Source organism: Mobula hypostoma, chromosome 8 (genome assembly GCF_963921235.1).
Source record: "Mobula hypostoma chromosome 8, sMobHyp1.1, whole genome shotgun sequence".
Lineage (NCBI taxonomy): Eukaryota > Metazoa > Chordata > Chondrichthyes > Myliobatiformes > Myliobatidae > Mobula > Mobula hypostoma.
The window spans coordinates 46,946,204-46,964,950 of record NC_086104.1 but is presented as its reverse complement, the minus strand read 5'-3'; the positions used below and the strand labels follow the sequence as shown (position 1 = coordinate 46,964,950).

Genomic DNA, 18,747 nt, shown 5'->3' with positions numbered 1-18,747 from the left:
GAATCATCCTATTAAACGAAAAAAGACTTTTAAAGTTATTAACTGATTTCAACCTGATATAATTTTTGCTCAAGAGACATATCAGGGCGGGAGATCAAAATAGATTTTTTGTATGGTGGAATGGTTTGCAATTCCACTCTACTTCTCAGAGTAAAACAAAAGGCGTGTCTATTTTTATTAAATTTAATATATTTATTCAAGAGGATATTGAATCAGATTCTAATGGTAGATTTTTAATTGTTAAAGGAACGATCTGTAACAGAAAAGTTGTTTTGGTTAATTTGTATGGTCCTAACTTAGATGATCCTTTATTTTAAAAAGGTATTTGCTTTACTGCCTGATTTAAATGAATATATGCTGATAATGGGCGAGGATTTTAACTGCTGCTTAAATCCTATGATTGATAAGAGCTCAACCAATCAGCGACTTCCAAATCGATCCGCGCCATTTATTAATTCCTTTTTGATTGATTTTGGGTTGATTGATTTGTGGAGGTATCTCCATCCTAATAACAGAGAATATTCTTTCTTCTCATATGTTTATAAAAAAATATTCGAGGATCGATTATGTTATAGTCGATCCCCACTTCTTGCCTAGTGTTAAAAATTGTGAATATGACGCTATTGCTATATCTGATCATGTGCCTCTGAGTTTGTCTTTTGAATTTGATGATGTCATTCTTGTCCGCCCACCATGGCGCATGTCTCAGATATTATTGCAAAACTCTGACTTTGTCAGTTTCTTTGAAAACTAGATAAAAGAATTTTTACTTTTTAATGATATAGGGGGTATGTCTAAATTAATTATATGGGATACATTTAAAGCATCTTTACGTGGTCAGATTATTTCTTATTCAGCTAAACTTAAAAAACAGACTAAAGCAGAATTAGATAGAATTTCAAAACAAATTAAAGATTTAGATAATATCTATGCAATTTCCCCCAATATTGATTTATTTAAACAAAGGGTGGAACTTCAATCACAATATAACCAGTTATTAACTCATCCCATTGAAGGATATTTGCTTAAGTTAAAGAGCCAATTTTATATGTTTGGAGATAAAAATAATAAACTGCTCGCATCTCAATTAAAAATGGCTGCAGCCAAAAGGCAAATCATGAAAATTCGTAGGAAAGATGGTACCTTGGTTCAGGAATATGAAGAAATTAAGATTTTTCAAGATTTTTATGCTGAATTTTATAAATCTCAATGTCCGTTAGATTTCTCTGAAATGAATGCTCTTTTACGAAAGATTGTTTTTCCTAAAATCTCGGCTGAGGATCAAAAAACTCTTGATGCTCAGATCACTGAAACCGAAATTCATAAAGCTATTTTTTCAGTGCGATCTGGTAAGTCCCCGGGACTTGATGGTTATCCTGTGGAATTTTATAAAAAATTTGGGAAGTTGCTTTCTCCGTATATGTTGGAAATGTTTAAGGATTCTTTTGTGAAAGGTGATTTACCCTCTAATTTTTATGAGGCTTCTAGTTCTTTAATTCTTAAGAAAGATAAAGATCTCACTGACTGTGCTTCATATACAGTAGACCTATTTCATTACTGAATGTCGATGCTAAGATTCTGTCAAAGATAATGGCCAATCGGTTGGAGAATATTTTGGGGAAAATTATTTTTAAAGATCAAACAGGCTTTATAAAGGGTTGCTATTCATTTTCAAATGTTCGGAGACTATTTAACATTATATATTCGTCCTCTTTTAAAACTCCACAATGTGTTGTACCTTTGGATGCTGAAAAAGCATTTGATCGAGTCAAATGGAAATATTTATTTAATGTTTTAGAGAAATTTGGCTTTGGTGCTAATTTTAATAATTGGATTAAAATGATATATAAAGCCCCTATTGCTACTGTTGTCACTAACAATTGTAGGTCTCCTTTTTTTCAACTTTCACAGGGGACAATGCAAGGCTGTCCATTAAGTCCTTTGTTGTTTAATTTAGTATTAGAACCCCTTGCTATTGCTCTTCGTGAGGCTAAAAATATCCATGGGATTTTTGTGAATGAGACCATGCATAAGATCTCTCTTTACACTTTATTGGTTTATATATCTGATCCTGACGAAGCTATTCCTGCCTTGCTAAAATTACTTAATGAATTTGGAGGTTTTCCAGGATATAAAATAAATTTTAGTAAAGGTGAATTGTTTCCTTTAAATGATTCTGTCTCTATATATGATAATACTCCTTTTAAAGTCACGGATTCTTTTAGATATTTAGGTATTATAATTACTAGAAAATATAAGGATCTTTATAAAGCCAATTTTGTTCCTTTAGTAGACTCTATGAAGAATTTATTTAGTAGATGGAGTCCACTTACATTTTCACTTGTTGGTCGTATTCATATAGTTAAAAATGATGATTTTACCAAAATTTTTATATTTATTTCAGAATATTCCTGTTTTTTTGACTAAGAAGTTTTTTGATCGGATTGATTCTATTATTTTGTCATGTATTTGGAATAATAAAAGACCAAGAATTAGTAAATGTCACTTACAAAAATTGAAAGAGGATGGATGTCTTGCTTTGCCTAATCTAAGAATGTATTATTGGGCTGTTAATGTGCGATACATGTCTTTTTGGTTATATTGGGTTGATAACAGTGATCGGCCAATTTGGGTAGACCAGGAACTGAAAGTTGTAAAACAGTTTTATTTAACGCATTATTGGGAGCTACTTTACCTATGCAATTAGCTAAAGTTGTTAAATTAAACTTATATCCTGTGATTAAGTATTCTTTACAAATTTGGCTCCAGTTCTGCAATATTTTTAATCAAAAAGATTTAAACTTTGTAGTTTAATTTACCAAAATTACTTTTTTAAGCCTTCTTTGAGTGATCCAATTTTTTTACTTTGGAAAAATAAAGGTATTAATTCTTTTTTGGATTTATTTAAAGAAGATAGATTGATATCTTTTGAACAATTAATTGATAAATACTCTTTCATACTCACACTTTCTGCAATACCTTCAAATTAGACATTTTTTACAAAAATATTTAAGTAATTTTCCTTGCATATTGGAGGCTGACCTGTTAGATACTACTATGAGTATAAATCCTTTGATCAAGGGTTCTATTGGAAGAATTTATAATTTATTATTCCAATGGGATAAGCGTCCTTTATCTAAGATTAAACAGGATTGGGAAAAGAAACTCGATTTGACTTTTATGATGGAGGATTGGATGCAGATTTTGAAGTTGGTTAACTCTTCAGTTTGTGCTAGCCATTCATTGATTCAATTTAAAATTGTACATTGTTATCATTTGATGAAGAAGAGACTCTAAAATCTTTTCTAATGTTGATAGTCATTGTGATAGATATAAAACTGAGATAGCTATACTGACACATATGTTTTGGTCTTGTTCTATATTGGAACAGTTCTGGAAGTCAGTTTTTTCAACAATTTCTAAAGCACTTAAAATTAATCTACAACCTAATAAATTAACTGTGCTTTTTGGAATAATTCCTCAAAATATTCATGGCATTTCTGTGTCTGACCAACATGTTATTGCATTTGTACATTGATAGCTAGGAGGGCCATTTTGTTGAAGTGGAAGGATACATCAGCTCCCACTTTGTCACAATGGTTCTCTCAAGTGATGCTATGTCTTAGTTTGGAGAAAATTAGAAGTCGAACCTTTGAGCCTTTATTTGATTTTAAGAAAAGATGGGGTTTATTTGCTCATTATTATCATTTGAGCTAACTGATAGATATTTTCCACGATCTAATTGTAAATTTTTTGGTATATTTTCTTTTCTTGCTGGCGTTTTGATATATATTTTTAGAAGCTTTTTGTATGACGCATGGCTCCGGGGTTGTACACCTAATGAGTTCTTTTTTTTCTCACTTTTTTTGCTTAGTAGGTTTTTTTTGTTGTCACATTTTTTTTCGATCTTTAAGGTAATGTCTTTTTTTTTGAGACATTGTTACTTGTTACTTGTAACAAGTGTTGTTACTTCAATGTACTCGTGTTATTTCTTTTGTATAATATAACAATAAAAAGATTTGAAAAGAAAGGAATTCTGCTTGTTGTGGACGAGCTTAGATTGACAAGTGAGATGTTGAATGCGAAGCCGGAAGGGAAGGGAGGAAGGAGTCATGAGAGAAGTTGAAAATCTTGTTTTGCTGAGATGAGCATGCAGGTAGTAGTTGTTGCTACAATAAGTTTAGAAATAAGCAATTCTTCATCAGTAATGGTGGTTTTGGATGGATTGGGTGTTGGAGATGGGAATTGTTAAACATTGTTGTGGAGAAATTACCATGCAGTAATTTTTTTGAAGGAAAGAGAAAATGAGCAGTTCTCAAACTTGTTATTTTTGTGAAGTCAACAAAACGGATCCTTTAGTAGATTCATATTCTGGGAGATTTTGCTGTGCCCTCTGTGTATTCACAGAGAGTAAACTCCTTCATCATCTGATAACCTCCATAGGATCTTTAGAGAGGTTACAGGAATCCTAAACTCTGCTTCTCACTAAACACTGCAAAGTCATTTTACATCAGCTGACAAAGGGGTTGGATCCCTTTGTATCACTGGATCGTGTTGAATAGCTGTCAATAAGATTCTAATAATGTGGATTAGTTAAGTACACTGGTGAATTATTTACATTGCCAAAACAACTGAAATTAAATTGGTTTGTCAGTAATATTTTTTTAAGTATTGACACCTCATACGAGTTTTGACTAGAATTAAGAAGTTCTCTGACATCCAGGCTCTTAGTTGCAGCAACAGTTTTAGAGTGATGGTGCCTTTGGAAGTATTGAGGCTCAAGTTTAAAACTGTACCTTCCTGTTCATTTGTCATAAGGATTCTGAAGAAAAATCTTTGTTGTTGCTTTACTCATGTGCAATCTATCTGTTAGAGGTTGGTAATGTGTCTCAGTATAAAACCATGTTTATCTAAGAGTGCCTGTCATTGTGGCAATGTATCATTTCTATATCCTACACATCTCCCCATACTGTTGAGTCCAGATTTTATTGCCTATTTATTTGCAAGTAGTGACACCTGTGTGAGTTTTTTGGTCTAAGTCTACAGCTTGTGGAGATTTACAATTAGAATATTCTGACTAACCACTTCAATGTTACGTCTTCTGTCTTTTGGTTACCCATACATATCCATGCAGCCTAATTTTCAGGTACCAGTCAATGCTTAGAAAAGAAAGATTGTGAGAAACCAGAGGAAAATCAGGTAAAAATCATGCAAACATAGGAAGCACTTGCAGTTAATAACAGATCAAATGGCAATCAGATATAAAGATGGGTGGTGTGCTGGCAGTTGGAATTTACAGCTGGTAAGTGCAAGGTAATGCATTTTGGGAAATCAAATGAAAATAGAACATGCAGCAAACAGTAGGGTATAAAGGAAGCTGATGAACAATGGACCCTGAAGTCCAAATCCATAGTTCCCTGAAAGCAAAAGCAATGATAGAGTAGTGAAGAATGCATATGGCATGCTTTATCTTCATAGGTGAGGATATAGAGTATAGAAGTTGGGTGGTTATGTTACAATTTTACAAAACCCTGGTTAAACTGTATTATGTGTAGTTCAGTATGCAATAGTGTACGTATGAAGGATATGGTTGTGCTTGAGATTCATCAGGATGTTGCCTGGATTGGAGGACTTAAGTTGTGGGGGGATTTTACGTAGACTGGGTTTGTTCTTCCTGAAGTGAAGAAGGCTGAGTGGTGACCTGATGGAGTTATATAAAATTTTAAGAGAGATGGATAGGGTAGATAGTCAGATCCTTTTCCCCATGGTAAGGATGTCACAAAAAAGAGGGCATAAGATTAAGATAAGAGCAAAGAGTTTTAAAGGGAATTTGAGGGGAAAATTTTGAGACAGAGAGCAGTTGATATGTAGAACTCACTGCCAGAGGAGAAGATTGAATCAGATACAATCACTACATTTAAAAGGCATTTAGACAGGCAACTGAATAAGCAAGACTTAGAAGGATATAGACCTAATGTAGCATATGGAATTATTGTAAGCTGAAAGGCCTGTTTCTGTGCTGAATGATTCTACGAATCTTTAGAAGCATTCTCCAATCAAAATGTAGTGATTTTTCTCAGTGCTGAGTTATTCAATGAACCAGTGATTTATTAAATGTCTGCTGCATGATGAATAATTTTGGAGGTTCACTGATGTATACTTTTCAAACTGACAGCATGTGATGGAAGCTGTAAATGCAGGTGTTAATCCGGCAGGAAACTCTACCAATCAAAGCAGCCACTGGGACTTAGGCAGCTCCTTCTTCTTTGCTGGCACCATTATAACTACTATAGGTAAGACATTTATAATCAATCTTGCATCCATCATTCATGTTTAATGTTGGGCTCATGAATTTTGAAGAAAGTACACTCTGAGGATTGTCATGTCTTGTACATTCCAAGACCAACAACCTTGGTGATTTGCCCAGTGAGTTAGTTAACAAAATGAGCTGTTGTCCTTTCTATATATAAAAAAAATGGAACCATAAAATTATGTTGTACATGTGATGCACTTTAATGGTACTTGATTGGCTTTTTTTGGCCCTGTGTAATAAATTCAGGTATGTTAAATAGAGCATCTTGGATTTTTAATTACATTTTACACTCCACATTGATTGTGTACTATTACAGAAATTCATTTCGGTGTAAAAATATTGTCTCTGTATATAATCTCAGTCTTTTGGGTACTGCAAATGTAATTTTGATATTGACTTTCGTGTAAAGTGATCAATATCAAATCAGCCATTATATCTTTCTATTAATTTCCAATTTCAGTGCAGTCATTTGGCATAGCCAGCAGGTCATTTAAAATTTGCAGAGAGGACACTCCGGGCAGTGTTTCAAGGGTGCACTCATTAATCTAACTGGAAGATGTATTTAAGCAGTGTTCTAAAAGGAACAGATGAGGGGCAAGAGGGGAGATATTTCTGCACACTGGAAAGATTAAACTATACCTTGAGAAGCAATTGTTGCTATCTTCTGAACCTCTGAAAATCCAGATTTGCACAACAGGATAGGATGTTCGAGAACACTAAATGGAGCATGGTGAGCAATGATTGGTATTTTCACTTTACTCCTGACACTGCTGTAAATCCAATCTACAAGAGTAATGTTTGAGTCTCACTCTCTCCTAATTTTGCAAATAACCATAGCTGAATTGCAGTGCTGAATGACATCATAAACACAAGGGATTCTGCAAATCCTGGAAATCCAGAGCAACACACATACAATGCTGGGGGAGCTGAGCAGGTTAGTCTACTTCCCCCTTCCCTTCTGGTCCTGATGAATGGTCTTGGCCAGAAACATTGATTTTTTTATTTCTTTCCATAGATACCGCCTGGCCAGCTGAATTCCTCAGTATTTTGTGGTGCTAAATGACACTCACTAATCCTCACAGCTGTTTGCACTTCACCACTTTACTTCTGTCTAACCTAGGCCTAAAGGACCATGTTCGCCTTGACAGCTCACATTGCCTCACATTGAACAATTAGCCCTGCTAAACTTCTTGTTGAAGTTGTTCTGTACTTTGCTCAAATGCCACCTTGGCATGTCTTGTGGTGTCTAAAATTGACCGCTCCTATCTTCTCTGGCTCTCTTCCTGATCTCTTGCACTGTGATGTAATTTTTTTTAAATGAGAGGCCAAACTTCTGCTCAATGCTCCACATTCTCTTTTGCCATGTTTCCCAGTAATTCTCATGCCATTTTTACTCCTGGAGTCATCTCTGGCCAGTTGTCTGTCCATCAGCCAAAGATTTTTCTCCCTAATTGGTTCTCTGTCAACTTCCTTTTATGGAGCTGCATGGCCTGTTTCAGAGGCTGTACAGCTCTGAAATAAGACATTTGTTGAAAGGACCCTACCTCACCCTTAGCAACATGCCACCTGCTTAGAATTAAGAGGCACAATCTCATTTATCATAATTTATTTGGGAGGCATCGTACAAGAAAGACAGAGGAGGGAAGATGTGGGACAAGATTTTTTTATTCACGTGCAATTTTCCATTCACTTTCTATAAGGCTAATGGAAACAAGGACAATCGGGTCTCTTGAAAAACAATGTGTAGGTTTATAGGGAACAAGCAGGGAAACAGGAATTTACTGGATTACTCAACAAATAGCACTGATGTGATGGGATGATTGGCCTCCTTCACTAAGGACCTCATTAAAGGACTTGGCATGAGGGAGGAGTCTAAAATCACACTCAATGATTCAGGAACAGTGTTTTCCCTTTCATCATCAGATTTCTGAATGGTCCATCAACCCATGAACATAAATCATTATTAATTTTTTCTCTATTTATATAGTTTTGTAGTTTATAGTAATTTTATGTCTGCATTGTCCTGCTGCCACAAAACAACACATTTCACATCATGCAAATCAGTGATATTAGATCTAAATCTGATTCTTTGCTATGATGATTTTATGATTCTTAATGAATTCTGCTATTCTACTTCCATATGTCTCTTCTGCAGACCCTTCTTGTTTCTACCCCATCTCAGTCCTCAGCCACTTCTGTTCTTCACCTTGACTCTCATCACTCCTTTCTCTTTACTATTTCTCATCTAGCTTTCTGTCCTTCCCCACCACTGCTCTCAGTCCTCTCTTCATTCTTGCTACCTCTCCCCATTCCATTCTCCTTCTTACCTCTCATCCCCTCTTCTTCTTCGTCTGCTCTCAATCCTCTCTTCTCAACTCTCCACTCTTATCTATTCTTCCTCTGATCTACACTCATACCCCTTCTTTCCTTCTTAACCTCCTCACATCCCTCCAGTCTTCTTCCTTGTTTCTTTTTTTTTGCCTTTTCAATCTCATCCATTCTCCTTACATAAGACTTGGGAGCAGAATTAGGCCATCTGGCCCTTCGAGCCTGCTCTGCCATTCCATCATGGTTGATTTATTATCCTTTTCAACATAATTTTATTGCTTTCTCACCATAACCTTTGACATCCTTACTAATCAAGTACCTATCAACCTCCACTTTAAATAGATCCAATGATTTGGCCTCCATAGCCATGTATTCCACGGATTCACCACCCTCTGGCTAAACAAATTTTTCCTCATCTCTGCTCTAAATTCCTCCTCATCTCCTTCCTTTTCTCTCATCCCTAATCTCTCGATCCTTTCCTCTTCTCATCACCTCCTCTTTTGTGTCCCAACTTCCCTCCAACCCCTCCCTCTCCTTTCTGTCCTCTGCTCTCACTATGCCTTTTTGCCTTTCTTTCACCATCCTTTTTTCACTTTCCTTTCTCCTTTCCCACATCTCCTTTCAATCCCTAATTCCACCTCACTCCCTTCCCCTTTCTTCCACATTGTATTAGCCAAGTTTTCTCTCAATCTTCCAAGTAAGAAAAAAAATCAGCAACTTGTATCTGCTATCTTAAGAGCTCATGGAATGGTAGGAAAGTGTGCACCACTTTGGTTCTGATGTATGGGTGAGTATGCTCATTCGGCCACAACGTTAGATCTGAATGTTCAGAATGTGTCGCCCAACCTTGAACAGAACAGGATCGGATAACCATGCAGCTCTACTTCAAAGTATAATTTTTGACAAGGCAGAATTTCTGGACCTTAGTTGTAAAATTCAGCTGATGGGGATATCTATGGGCTCTTTTTAATTCTCAACTGTGGTATAAACAGACAATGCTGCAGTAGTCACATATTATACACATGTATAAATTTTCCTTTTCATTAATGGTTGAAGTTAAGTTGTGTCCCCTAGTGAATTTGACTATGGTACAAGAGCTTTTATACGTCCATTAGTATTTTCTTATGCAACTCCAAAAAACATTTCATAAAATTTGATATATTGTTTCCTTCAATCTTAAGATTCATCTGTTCATAATTAAATTTTTCTTACATTTATAATTTCCTTGCCTAAATCCTCTGTCATCTCATGTTTATTTCCAAATGAGCTATTCACATCGAAAACCACTTTTGTGCTTGTGAATTTATTGAAAATCTCATTACATGAGCACTGAAGGCAAATGTTCTTCCTTTATCTACTTTTAGCTTAATTTCCAAAATCTTATTTATTCTCATAAATAAATGATTTAAATGGCTATCAAGCCTACTTTGTCCATAAACAGTGTATCAATCTCTGGAAAAGGCTACTGATCAATGAATGTAATCAGTGAAGGCTCCCAGATGGAAATGGCCTTCCTGTACTTACTCTGATTTTTAAATCTTTATCTGGGAAGCCCTTTATTGTTAGAGACTTTCTTTTAAATTGTACTTAGATTTCCTGATACTTCTACATTTTGCGTGGTCCAAACCCAATCAGACCAACGACATTGGAGCCACAATTCTCTGAGCTGTGCTCCCAGTTCTAAGCAGTGTTCCAGAATTATCCATGCTATTCTTTCTCTGTTCAGAATGTAAAATGGTAACAAATTCAATCAGATGTTTTTATGTAAAATCATCATAAAATTGGCAAATTTTAAATTATCGCTTTTCCACAATTATACAAAATTTTAAATTAGGGGACTGAGTAATCCCAATGGGAATTAATATTCATTTGGTATGTTAGATAGTGGATTCCAGAAGTTAGACAAATAACACAGTAATTATCATCTGAGGTATTGTAAGAAATAATTGAGTGATCAATGATTGTAAAGAATTGGTGATTTTTAACAGTTATGTGTAGCAGTTTGGTGGTAGATGGAACAGCCAGTTTTCTAGTTGCTACTGGTGGAAAGTGACGCAGTGCATTTTCATATAAGGGGTCCATTTATATTCAGTCAGTTAAGTTTCTTAAATGGCTGTGTTAGCTAGAACAAACCTGTATGCAGATAAGTGAAATGAGAAGAGATGATGTGAGTTTATAAGATATCTAAGTAAGGCTGGCTTCATGGTAAGTAAGAAGGAACAAACCCTGTGTCTTGTGTGCCAAGCCATGCAGATTTAATCTATTATCAATGCTAAGTGAATTGATTTCAGTAAGTGCAAATGTATTGACAATGTTATAAATTCAGTTTGCTAAAGTAAAATCACTGGGATTCAGATCACTATTGAGTGGGCTTGGCATGGATGGAATTGCCTGCTCGTATTCTCTTTACCTCACACATGAAAAATGGTAATCCTTGGGAGAGCTTTAGGAGCTTGGCGAGTATATTAATTTCATGCCAGGAGAGGAGAAGTGAAATGAAAAAGGAGCAATAAAAAATAAATCCTTCAGAGATTTTAAATTAGCAAATTTATTCACAGAAGTTTCAATACAGGTGACTGATAAATGAGATATAATCACACCATTTACCTCAACCAGTGATAATGTATTCTTCAATCTAGTCCAAATTTATTGACATACTAAGTGCATTACATTTAGACACTGCATGATCTTCACACTCGTCTTCAGTGGGTTAAATTTAATATGTATTATGCTGGAATCCTTTGTCTCCTGTTAGATTTAATGCATTTATAAAAAGTTTGTCACCTTGTGCCTTATACAGTTTGATTTTATTTTCTTGTAGGTTTTGGAAAAATTTCTCCAATTACTGTAGGTGGAAAAATATTCTGCATTATTTATGCCTTATTAGGAATTCCACTGTTTGGGTTTTTACTTGCTGGTGTTGGTGATCAGCTAGGAACTATATTTGGAAAAGGAATCGCTAAAGTGGAAGACATATTCCTTGTAAGTAATACAAATCTCCAAATTTTTAGAAATGCCATTGTCTTTTAGTGCCCACTTCAGGTGTTACACCAACCCAAAGCACATTTTATTTTCCCTGTGGTGTTGAATAGTTTAAATCATCTTTTAACAAAGGTAACTAAAGAGCCATTTCAAGTTTCTGTACTGGAATATAATAGCATCGGTAATAATTTTTAGCAACATTATTCTGTGCATTTACAGTTTTGGACATTTTCACTTAATTCTATCATGTATATAGATGTCTATGTTTTATATTTGAAACCTGGATAGATCAGCAAAGAAGAAAAACATGTCAGAGGTGAACATCTCCAGTGGGATTAGAGAAAAAATACACATAAATCTATTAAATTTATGAGATGAATAGACAATTGGAAAATGGATCCAAAATGAAAGAGTGAATTATTTCGGTACTTTAACAGTATAAGGACAGTCATTCATAAAATCTAGAAGTGCCTATAGAGCTGCACCAGAAATGGAAATTATTCAGAATGATTAAACCTGTAATATTTATTTTGGATCAAATGAGCAACATTTCTATTGATATGATCGACTGCATCTAGTGGTTCAAAAAATGTGGCTCCTGAACAGCTTTAGTGATGATCTTCCAAAATTTCCAAGATTCTGGAATACTGCTAGCAGAGAAGAATGTAGCAGTAAAAATATTGCTCATCAATAAGGATAAAGGAACATATAAGAAAATAGACCAATTAGCCCACAGAAAAGTGCTGTAATCCAAGACTTGGCATCGTGGCACTTCGAAATTCATGTCATGATTACGCATAGCTTGGATTTTCAGTAGGTAACATTTGGATTTTTGCAAGATATTTAATAAGGTGCCACACAGGACAATGCCAGAGTGCTTGGCATCATGGACAGTACTGACATCAATTGAAAATTGGTTATTGGACAGAGAGAAAAGTATGGGAATAAAACAGATCATTCTGAAGGTGACAGGCTGTAGCTAATAGGTATAGCAGGCACTGATGCTTGAGCCCAGCTTTTTACAACTAATATCAACAGTTTGGCTCAGGTAATAAAGGGTGGTGATGAGAGTAAACTAGGTTGTATTGTGATTTCAGAAAAGGATGTAAGGAAGCTTCAAAGAGATATGGACAAACTAAACAAATGTAAATGGCAGATGGAATATAATGTGCTAAATTGTGATTGGTGCACATTAAGACAGAAGTGGATATTTGTTAAAAGTTAGGTGGTTTGGTGGTGCGTTTTTTCAAAATGACTTGGGAATGCTTGCACACCAGGTTGTAAAGGCCAACAAGAAGGTGCAGCAAGCAAACCTGATGGAAAATGACTTTATTCACTGGAATAGTCCCAAGAAAGACAAGTTTATATGAAGAGAGATTGAGTAGATGGAATCAGTATTTTGTACAGTTTAAGAAGATGAATGTAGATTGCATTGAAGCATACAAAATGTTTAAAGAGCTTAACAGGAAAGATATAGGGAGGATGTTGTCTGTAGATGATTTCTGAATAAGTCTAGATGAGGTAAGACTCAAGTGATAAGAAGTCTCTTCATGTTGAAGATAGTGAATGTTCAGCCTTCTCTAACCTGGAGGGCTCTAGTAATTGTGAGCATTTAAAATGGAAATCAGGAAATTCCTGATTATCAAAGGAATCAAGGGATGGTGGGAAAATGGTACCCGAGATGGAGGATCTGATCTGAATGAATAGTGGATGTCCTAATCTTTCTCCTATTTCTTAATGTTCTTAGTTTTTCTGGCTTCGTGAAACAGAAATAGTGTTTTCAAAATCTGGTTGCTCCTGGAAACAGAGATGGCAGGGAAGATAATGGGAAACCGGGACAAGTAATCTAGACTTTAAAAATACATTTGGTAAGATAACACAAGATTGTGACAGAAAATAATTTTATTAGATTATTAGATTAAGGAGACACACTAGTATGGATTGAGAATTGTTTTATGATGGGGAAAAAAGAGTAGGAATAAAATGCTTTTTCAAAGAATGCTTGAATGAGCACTTTATATGACAAAACCTGTATAGTTTACAGACAAAGTACTGGAAATGGTGTCAGTTTCTACAGGCCATTCTTTAACCACCACAGGTGCAATGGAGTGAATGGTTACCTTCCCATGGTTCTATGATGCTTTAAAGGCTAAGCCATCAGGCATTACTGCTACCACATATGACAGTTCTATAGAATCTGTTGTGCTGTACTGGAGTCACAAGCCTGGCACATGATGCATGGATGAATGAACCTTTCTGAATGTTGCTAGGTGCCCAATATCCATAGACAAGGGCTCTACATTTCCCTGACAAACCTTAGAAGTTATTGTTGGTAGGAAGTTCCAGTGACAATGAAAGACCTGTGATAACTTACCATGTCAGGAAAATGTGAAATTTGGATTGGTGCTTCCATGCTTTTGTTGCCCTTGTCCTTCCTGGTGTTTTAAAGGTTATGCACTTAGTGGCTGCTGCCAAAGTGGTACTTTGTAAGCTACTGCAGTTTCCTTTATAGATCACTGATGGAGGCAATAAATATTTATAACATGGCAATCAAATAGGCTCAACTTATGATATACCAATCAAATAGGCTTAACTTATGATATACCAATCAAATAGCTCTTGATTTATAATATGTTAATCAAGTAGGTTGCTTGATAATGAATATTGTCAGGTGTTTTGAATATTGATAGAATGGCACTCATTCAGTATTCTTTAACACTCTTGATTTGTAGCGGGACTGCTTTGGGTTTTCAGGAGGTGAATTGCTTCTCCCAGGATACCAGTTTATGAGCTGCTCTTGCGGTCAATGTGTCATGTAGCTGGTTCAATCATATTTCTTGTCAATCACGAAACTTTGAATATTGATAATGGGGTCTAGGTGCTGGTATTGCTATTGAACGTAGATGTGGATAATTAGCATTTCTCTTTTTGGAGCTTATCTGTTACAGATGGGTGCTTTGCATAACTAAAAGCCACTGAAACAATTGTTATCTTTGTCCATAATAAAGACAAACAGCGTGGGTAAAACTAACACATAGTTATTCGGAACACTCCAGTGATGACTTCAGCTCGACACTAGCGCATGTGACCAGCTTGCCCATGTCCCTTCCTGTTCTGCGGTGAACCACCCACATTGCACACTGGAAACTGAATTTCTATATTATGTACACACATAACACATCTTCCCCTTTAAAGAAAAACAAACATAATACTATGTCCTCATAAACCTGCAAGAAACAATGATGCTTTCCAACACATTTACATTATCTTCAATTGTAATGAGCAAATACAGTCCCTTATTCACTCATATACTTTCAATCTGTACCACACATAATAACACAAGTGATCAGTAAAGCTTTTTGCAGTGAGTGCAGTCAACCCACTACAGAACTTGTGATCTCTTATCTAAAGTAAAAATAAGGGTTATTGTGCACCAGTCTCTGAGAAATGAAAGCCATTTGGTGTGACAGTTTTATGGTCATCAGCAAAGAAAACTAATAAGTTATTTGTTTTGAAGGAAGAAATACATAGCATTCTTTGAAGAATATGTCTTTTAAAACCATTCACCTCAATGGTGCCAAGATCAGTAACCCAAATCAGGTGCTGAGTTGTTTCAATGTCATTAACCTATGCCCATTGACTATATTACAGGCAACACATTAGCTCCTGCTGTTTGCTCATTTCAACGAATGCATCAAAAACCACCAGCTGTTGACCGATTTTACATATCAAAAGGGAACTAATGTCATGAAATGCTAGGCCCAATTAAAGCCAGCCTCTATGATCTAAAGCTAGCCCGAATGGCTCAAAATCTGAGGCCATGGCCAATGATATTACCAAACTATCATTAATAAGTTAACCCTCCCACAATTTAGTCAAAGAAATCTATTCTTTGATCTACAGATTTCAGATGGCATAAGTTCCTCCCTTTGTGCACCACAAACTTAAAGGCAGTGAGTTAATCTGAAAGACAATCTAACCAAGGAGACTTTAGACTATAAGACCATAAGACTTTGAAGAATAATGGAACAAAGAAGAAAACAGAATCCATGTTTTTAGATGTTGTATTGAAAGTATTAGTGAGGAAGATGAAAAGGAGGCAATAGACCATCTTTCTATCAGAGGTCATGAGGATATCCAATCACACCACCAGAAGGCAGTAGCCAAAAAGATACTTGATGGTCAGTGTTGCCCCAGGGGCCTGGAGGAGATTGTACAAGTCAAGCAGTAAACTCGCATATAGTCAGGATCAGTTTTATTCCATCTACCAACCAACCTGGCCACTAGTCAATTCACTACAATACCATCACTTCCCTGCCATCATCCCACTGCAGGAAGTAGCAATGGACATCTCTGTGCTCAAACCTGTGAATCAGGGAAATGATCATTAATCTTCCTACTTCCATTGCAGCACGAACTATAATTACAACATCTGGGTGTTACAGCAAGAATACAGGCTTCTGCCATGCAAGATGTTTGTCATCATGGCTGTGGATTATATTATGCTATAGCACTTGTAGCTTGGCATCTTGTCCTTCTCGTCCATCAGCGCATCCTCTTCTAAAAGTTAGAAGGCATCCTGAATCAAACTGCAGCCATTACATCACTAGTTCAGGGAAAGACACACAACTGCCAAGTGAAGAATGATGGTTAATTTCATACTGTATGCAATAAGTTATTGTTGGGTGCACCTAGGTGTATGCTCCTCTTCTGCCCAAAGATAAACATTGAAGAAATTCCCTTCCATTCAAAGTTCAAAGTAAATTTATTATTGAAATACGATACCATATACAACCCTGAGATTCATTTTCATACTCAGTAAATCCCCTCAACATGATAGAATCAATGAAAGACCACACCCAACAGGACAGACAACCAGTGTGCAAAAGATAGCAAACTGTGCAAATACAGAAGACTAAAAAGAAGTAAATAAATAAACAATAAATATTGAGAACCTGAGATGAAGAGTTCTTGAAAGTGAGTCCATAGGTTGTGGGAACAGTTCAGTGATGGGGCAAGTGAAGTCGAGTGAAATTACCCCCTCTGGTTGAAAAGCCTGATAGCTGAGGGGTAATAACTGTTCCTGAACCTGGTGGTGTGAGTTCTTTGGCTCTTGTACCTTCTAACTGATGGCAGAAGTCAGAAGAGAGCATGTCCTAGGTGTATTGGACTGCATTGTATCCATGACTTTTTGTAGGATTTTCCATTGGACAGCATTGGTGTTTCCATACCAGGCTGTGATACAGCCAGTCAGTATGCTCTGCACCACACATCTATAGAGGTGTGTCGAAGTTTTAGTTGTCTTGCCAAATTGTTGCAAATTCCTAGGGAAGTAGAGGCACTGCTGTGCTTTCTTTGCAATTGCACTCATGTACTCGGCCCAGAACAGGTCCTCCAAAATGATAACACTGAGGAGTTTAAAGTTGCTGTCCCTCTCCACCTCTGATCCTCAGATGAGGATTGGCTCATCGACCTCTGGTTTTCTCCTCGTGAAGTCAATAATCAGGTCCTTGGTCTTGTTGACGTTGAATAAGAGGTTGTTGTTGTGGTACCATTCAGCCAGATTTTCAATCTCCCTTCTATATGCTGATTCGTCACCACGTTTGGTTTGTCTACCATCAGTGGTGCCATTAGCAGCTTAAATATGGCATTGAAGCTGTTCTTAGCCTCAGAGTCATAGGTGTAAAGTGTGAATGTTCCATTTCTGAACATAACAGAATGGTGATACACACCAGAGTTTTCAGTTATCACTGGAAATTTGGTCACGGGTCTTCGCTGAAGTTACAGTTATGCTTTTGACATGAGGCAGATTTCAGTAAGGATGTCCTTATTGATGTGCAGGTTTCTCACACATTGTTCTTGACTGGGGTTCATGTAAGAAATTGAATCTTGTACAGCACATCCTGTGCAGCTTGTGGCCTTTTTCTATGAGTACTTTACCACCCCACCATTTTCCACCTGCACTTCCTCCCTCTTGTAGCAGATGATCAGACCACAACTAAATAATGCAGATGACTTGAACACAGAAGGTCTTTAAGCAATTACTATTCTATTCCTTGCATACCTTTACAGCTTGAAATTTTTTTTAAAGTATGATATGTAGAAACATACCAACAGCTTAAATTGGTATATTTCTATGTTTGATTAACCTACATATATTTAGCAACAATTTTAAATGGAAATATTGGGGGTTGGGTGGGGGGGGGATTTTCCTTAGTTTCAGGTTTATATTGCAACAATAGCTTCAAATCAGCATTGTAATTGCTTTTTATCATATCTGTCTACACTGCATTCCTCCAGTACATGTTTAACTCTTGCACTAACTGTTGCCAGTATAACATGCATCATGATTTGCTCCACATACAAGCAATATGGATATGAACATGGATAGCAATTTGTATCCCAGGAACCTCATAATGTCCAATAACCACTGACAATCTCAGTTTCTCATAGTGACTCTTTCTTGCACCTATCTTTTGGCTTCCAGAATCCTACTACTTCTATTTTCCTGATCACTTTCTCTCATATTCTAGCATCATTGAACCCGAAATAAAGAACATGACAGAATCTCATTAAAAACACTGCTATTTTTCCGCAAACATGCCTTTATTTAAAAAAAGATACACGATTTTTTCAAATTAACATCAAGCTTCTCGTTTAAAAAAAATGAACTAAAAAGCTCCAAGATGGATTTCAAGGCAGGAGGAAGTACCTTGGTGTAATTGTATGAATAGTGCTGATGGGTCAGGTCCACTGTAAATGCCAACTGTATACCAGTGCACTGTGGCACACAGCATCACGGCTCTGTGCAAACATAGCAAGACCAACCCAAGTGTTTTTGCACTAGTTGAAACCTTCTAACAGATATAGTCAATTATTATTAAAACATACAATATTGTATACTTTGGAAATGTTCTTGATTAATATACAAAACAATATTAAAACCATATTTTGAGCATTTATAAATTTGAGTTCCTTTTACAAAACTGGAAACCTTTTTGAGAACTTAGTGGCAAACTATGCAATCTGATAAGCAATATATATCACAAGAACAAGATATTTATAAAGGTGTTTCTTGTAAGAACAAGGAACTTATAGTTTAAAAATGTTCAGATAAAAGATAT

The 18,747-nt window shown here is 36.0% G+C and overlaps 1 protein-coding gene across 1 annotated transcript in view; it reads left to right on the top strand.

Moving 5' to 3' along the window:
- The window catches only part of kcnk2a (potassium channel, subfamily K, member 2a), a 135,342-nt gene that overhangs the window by 71,737 nt on the left and 44,858 nt on the right, over positions 1-18,747 (top strand). The window contains exons 3-4 of the mRNA XM_063055042.1: positions 6,176-6,293; positions 11,463-11,623. Coding sequence (XP_062911112.1) covers positions 6,176-6,293; positions 11,463-11,623 — 279 coding nt within the window. The remainder of the gene's footprint in view (positions 1-6,175; positions 6,294-11,462; positions 11,624-18,747) is intronic.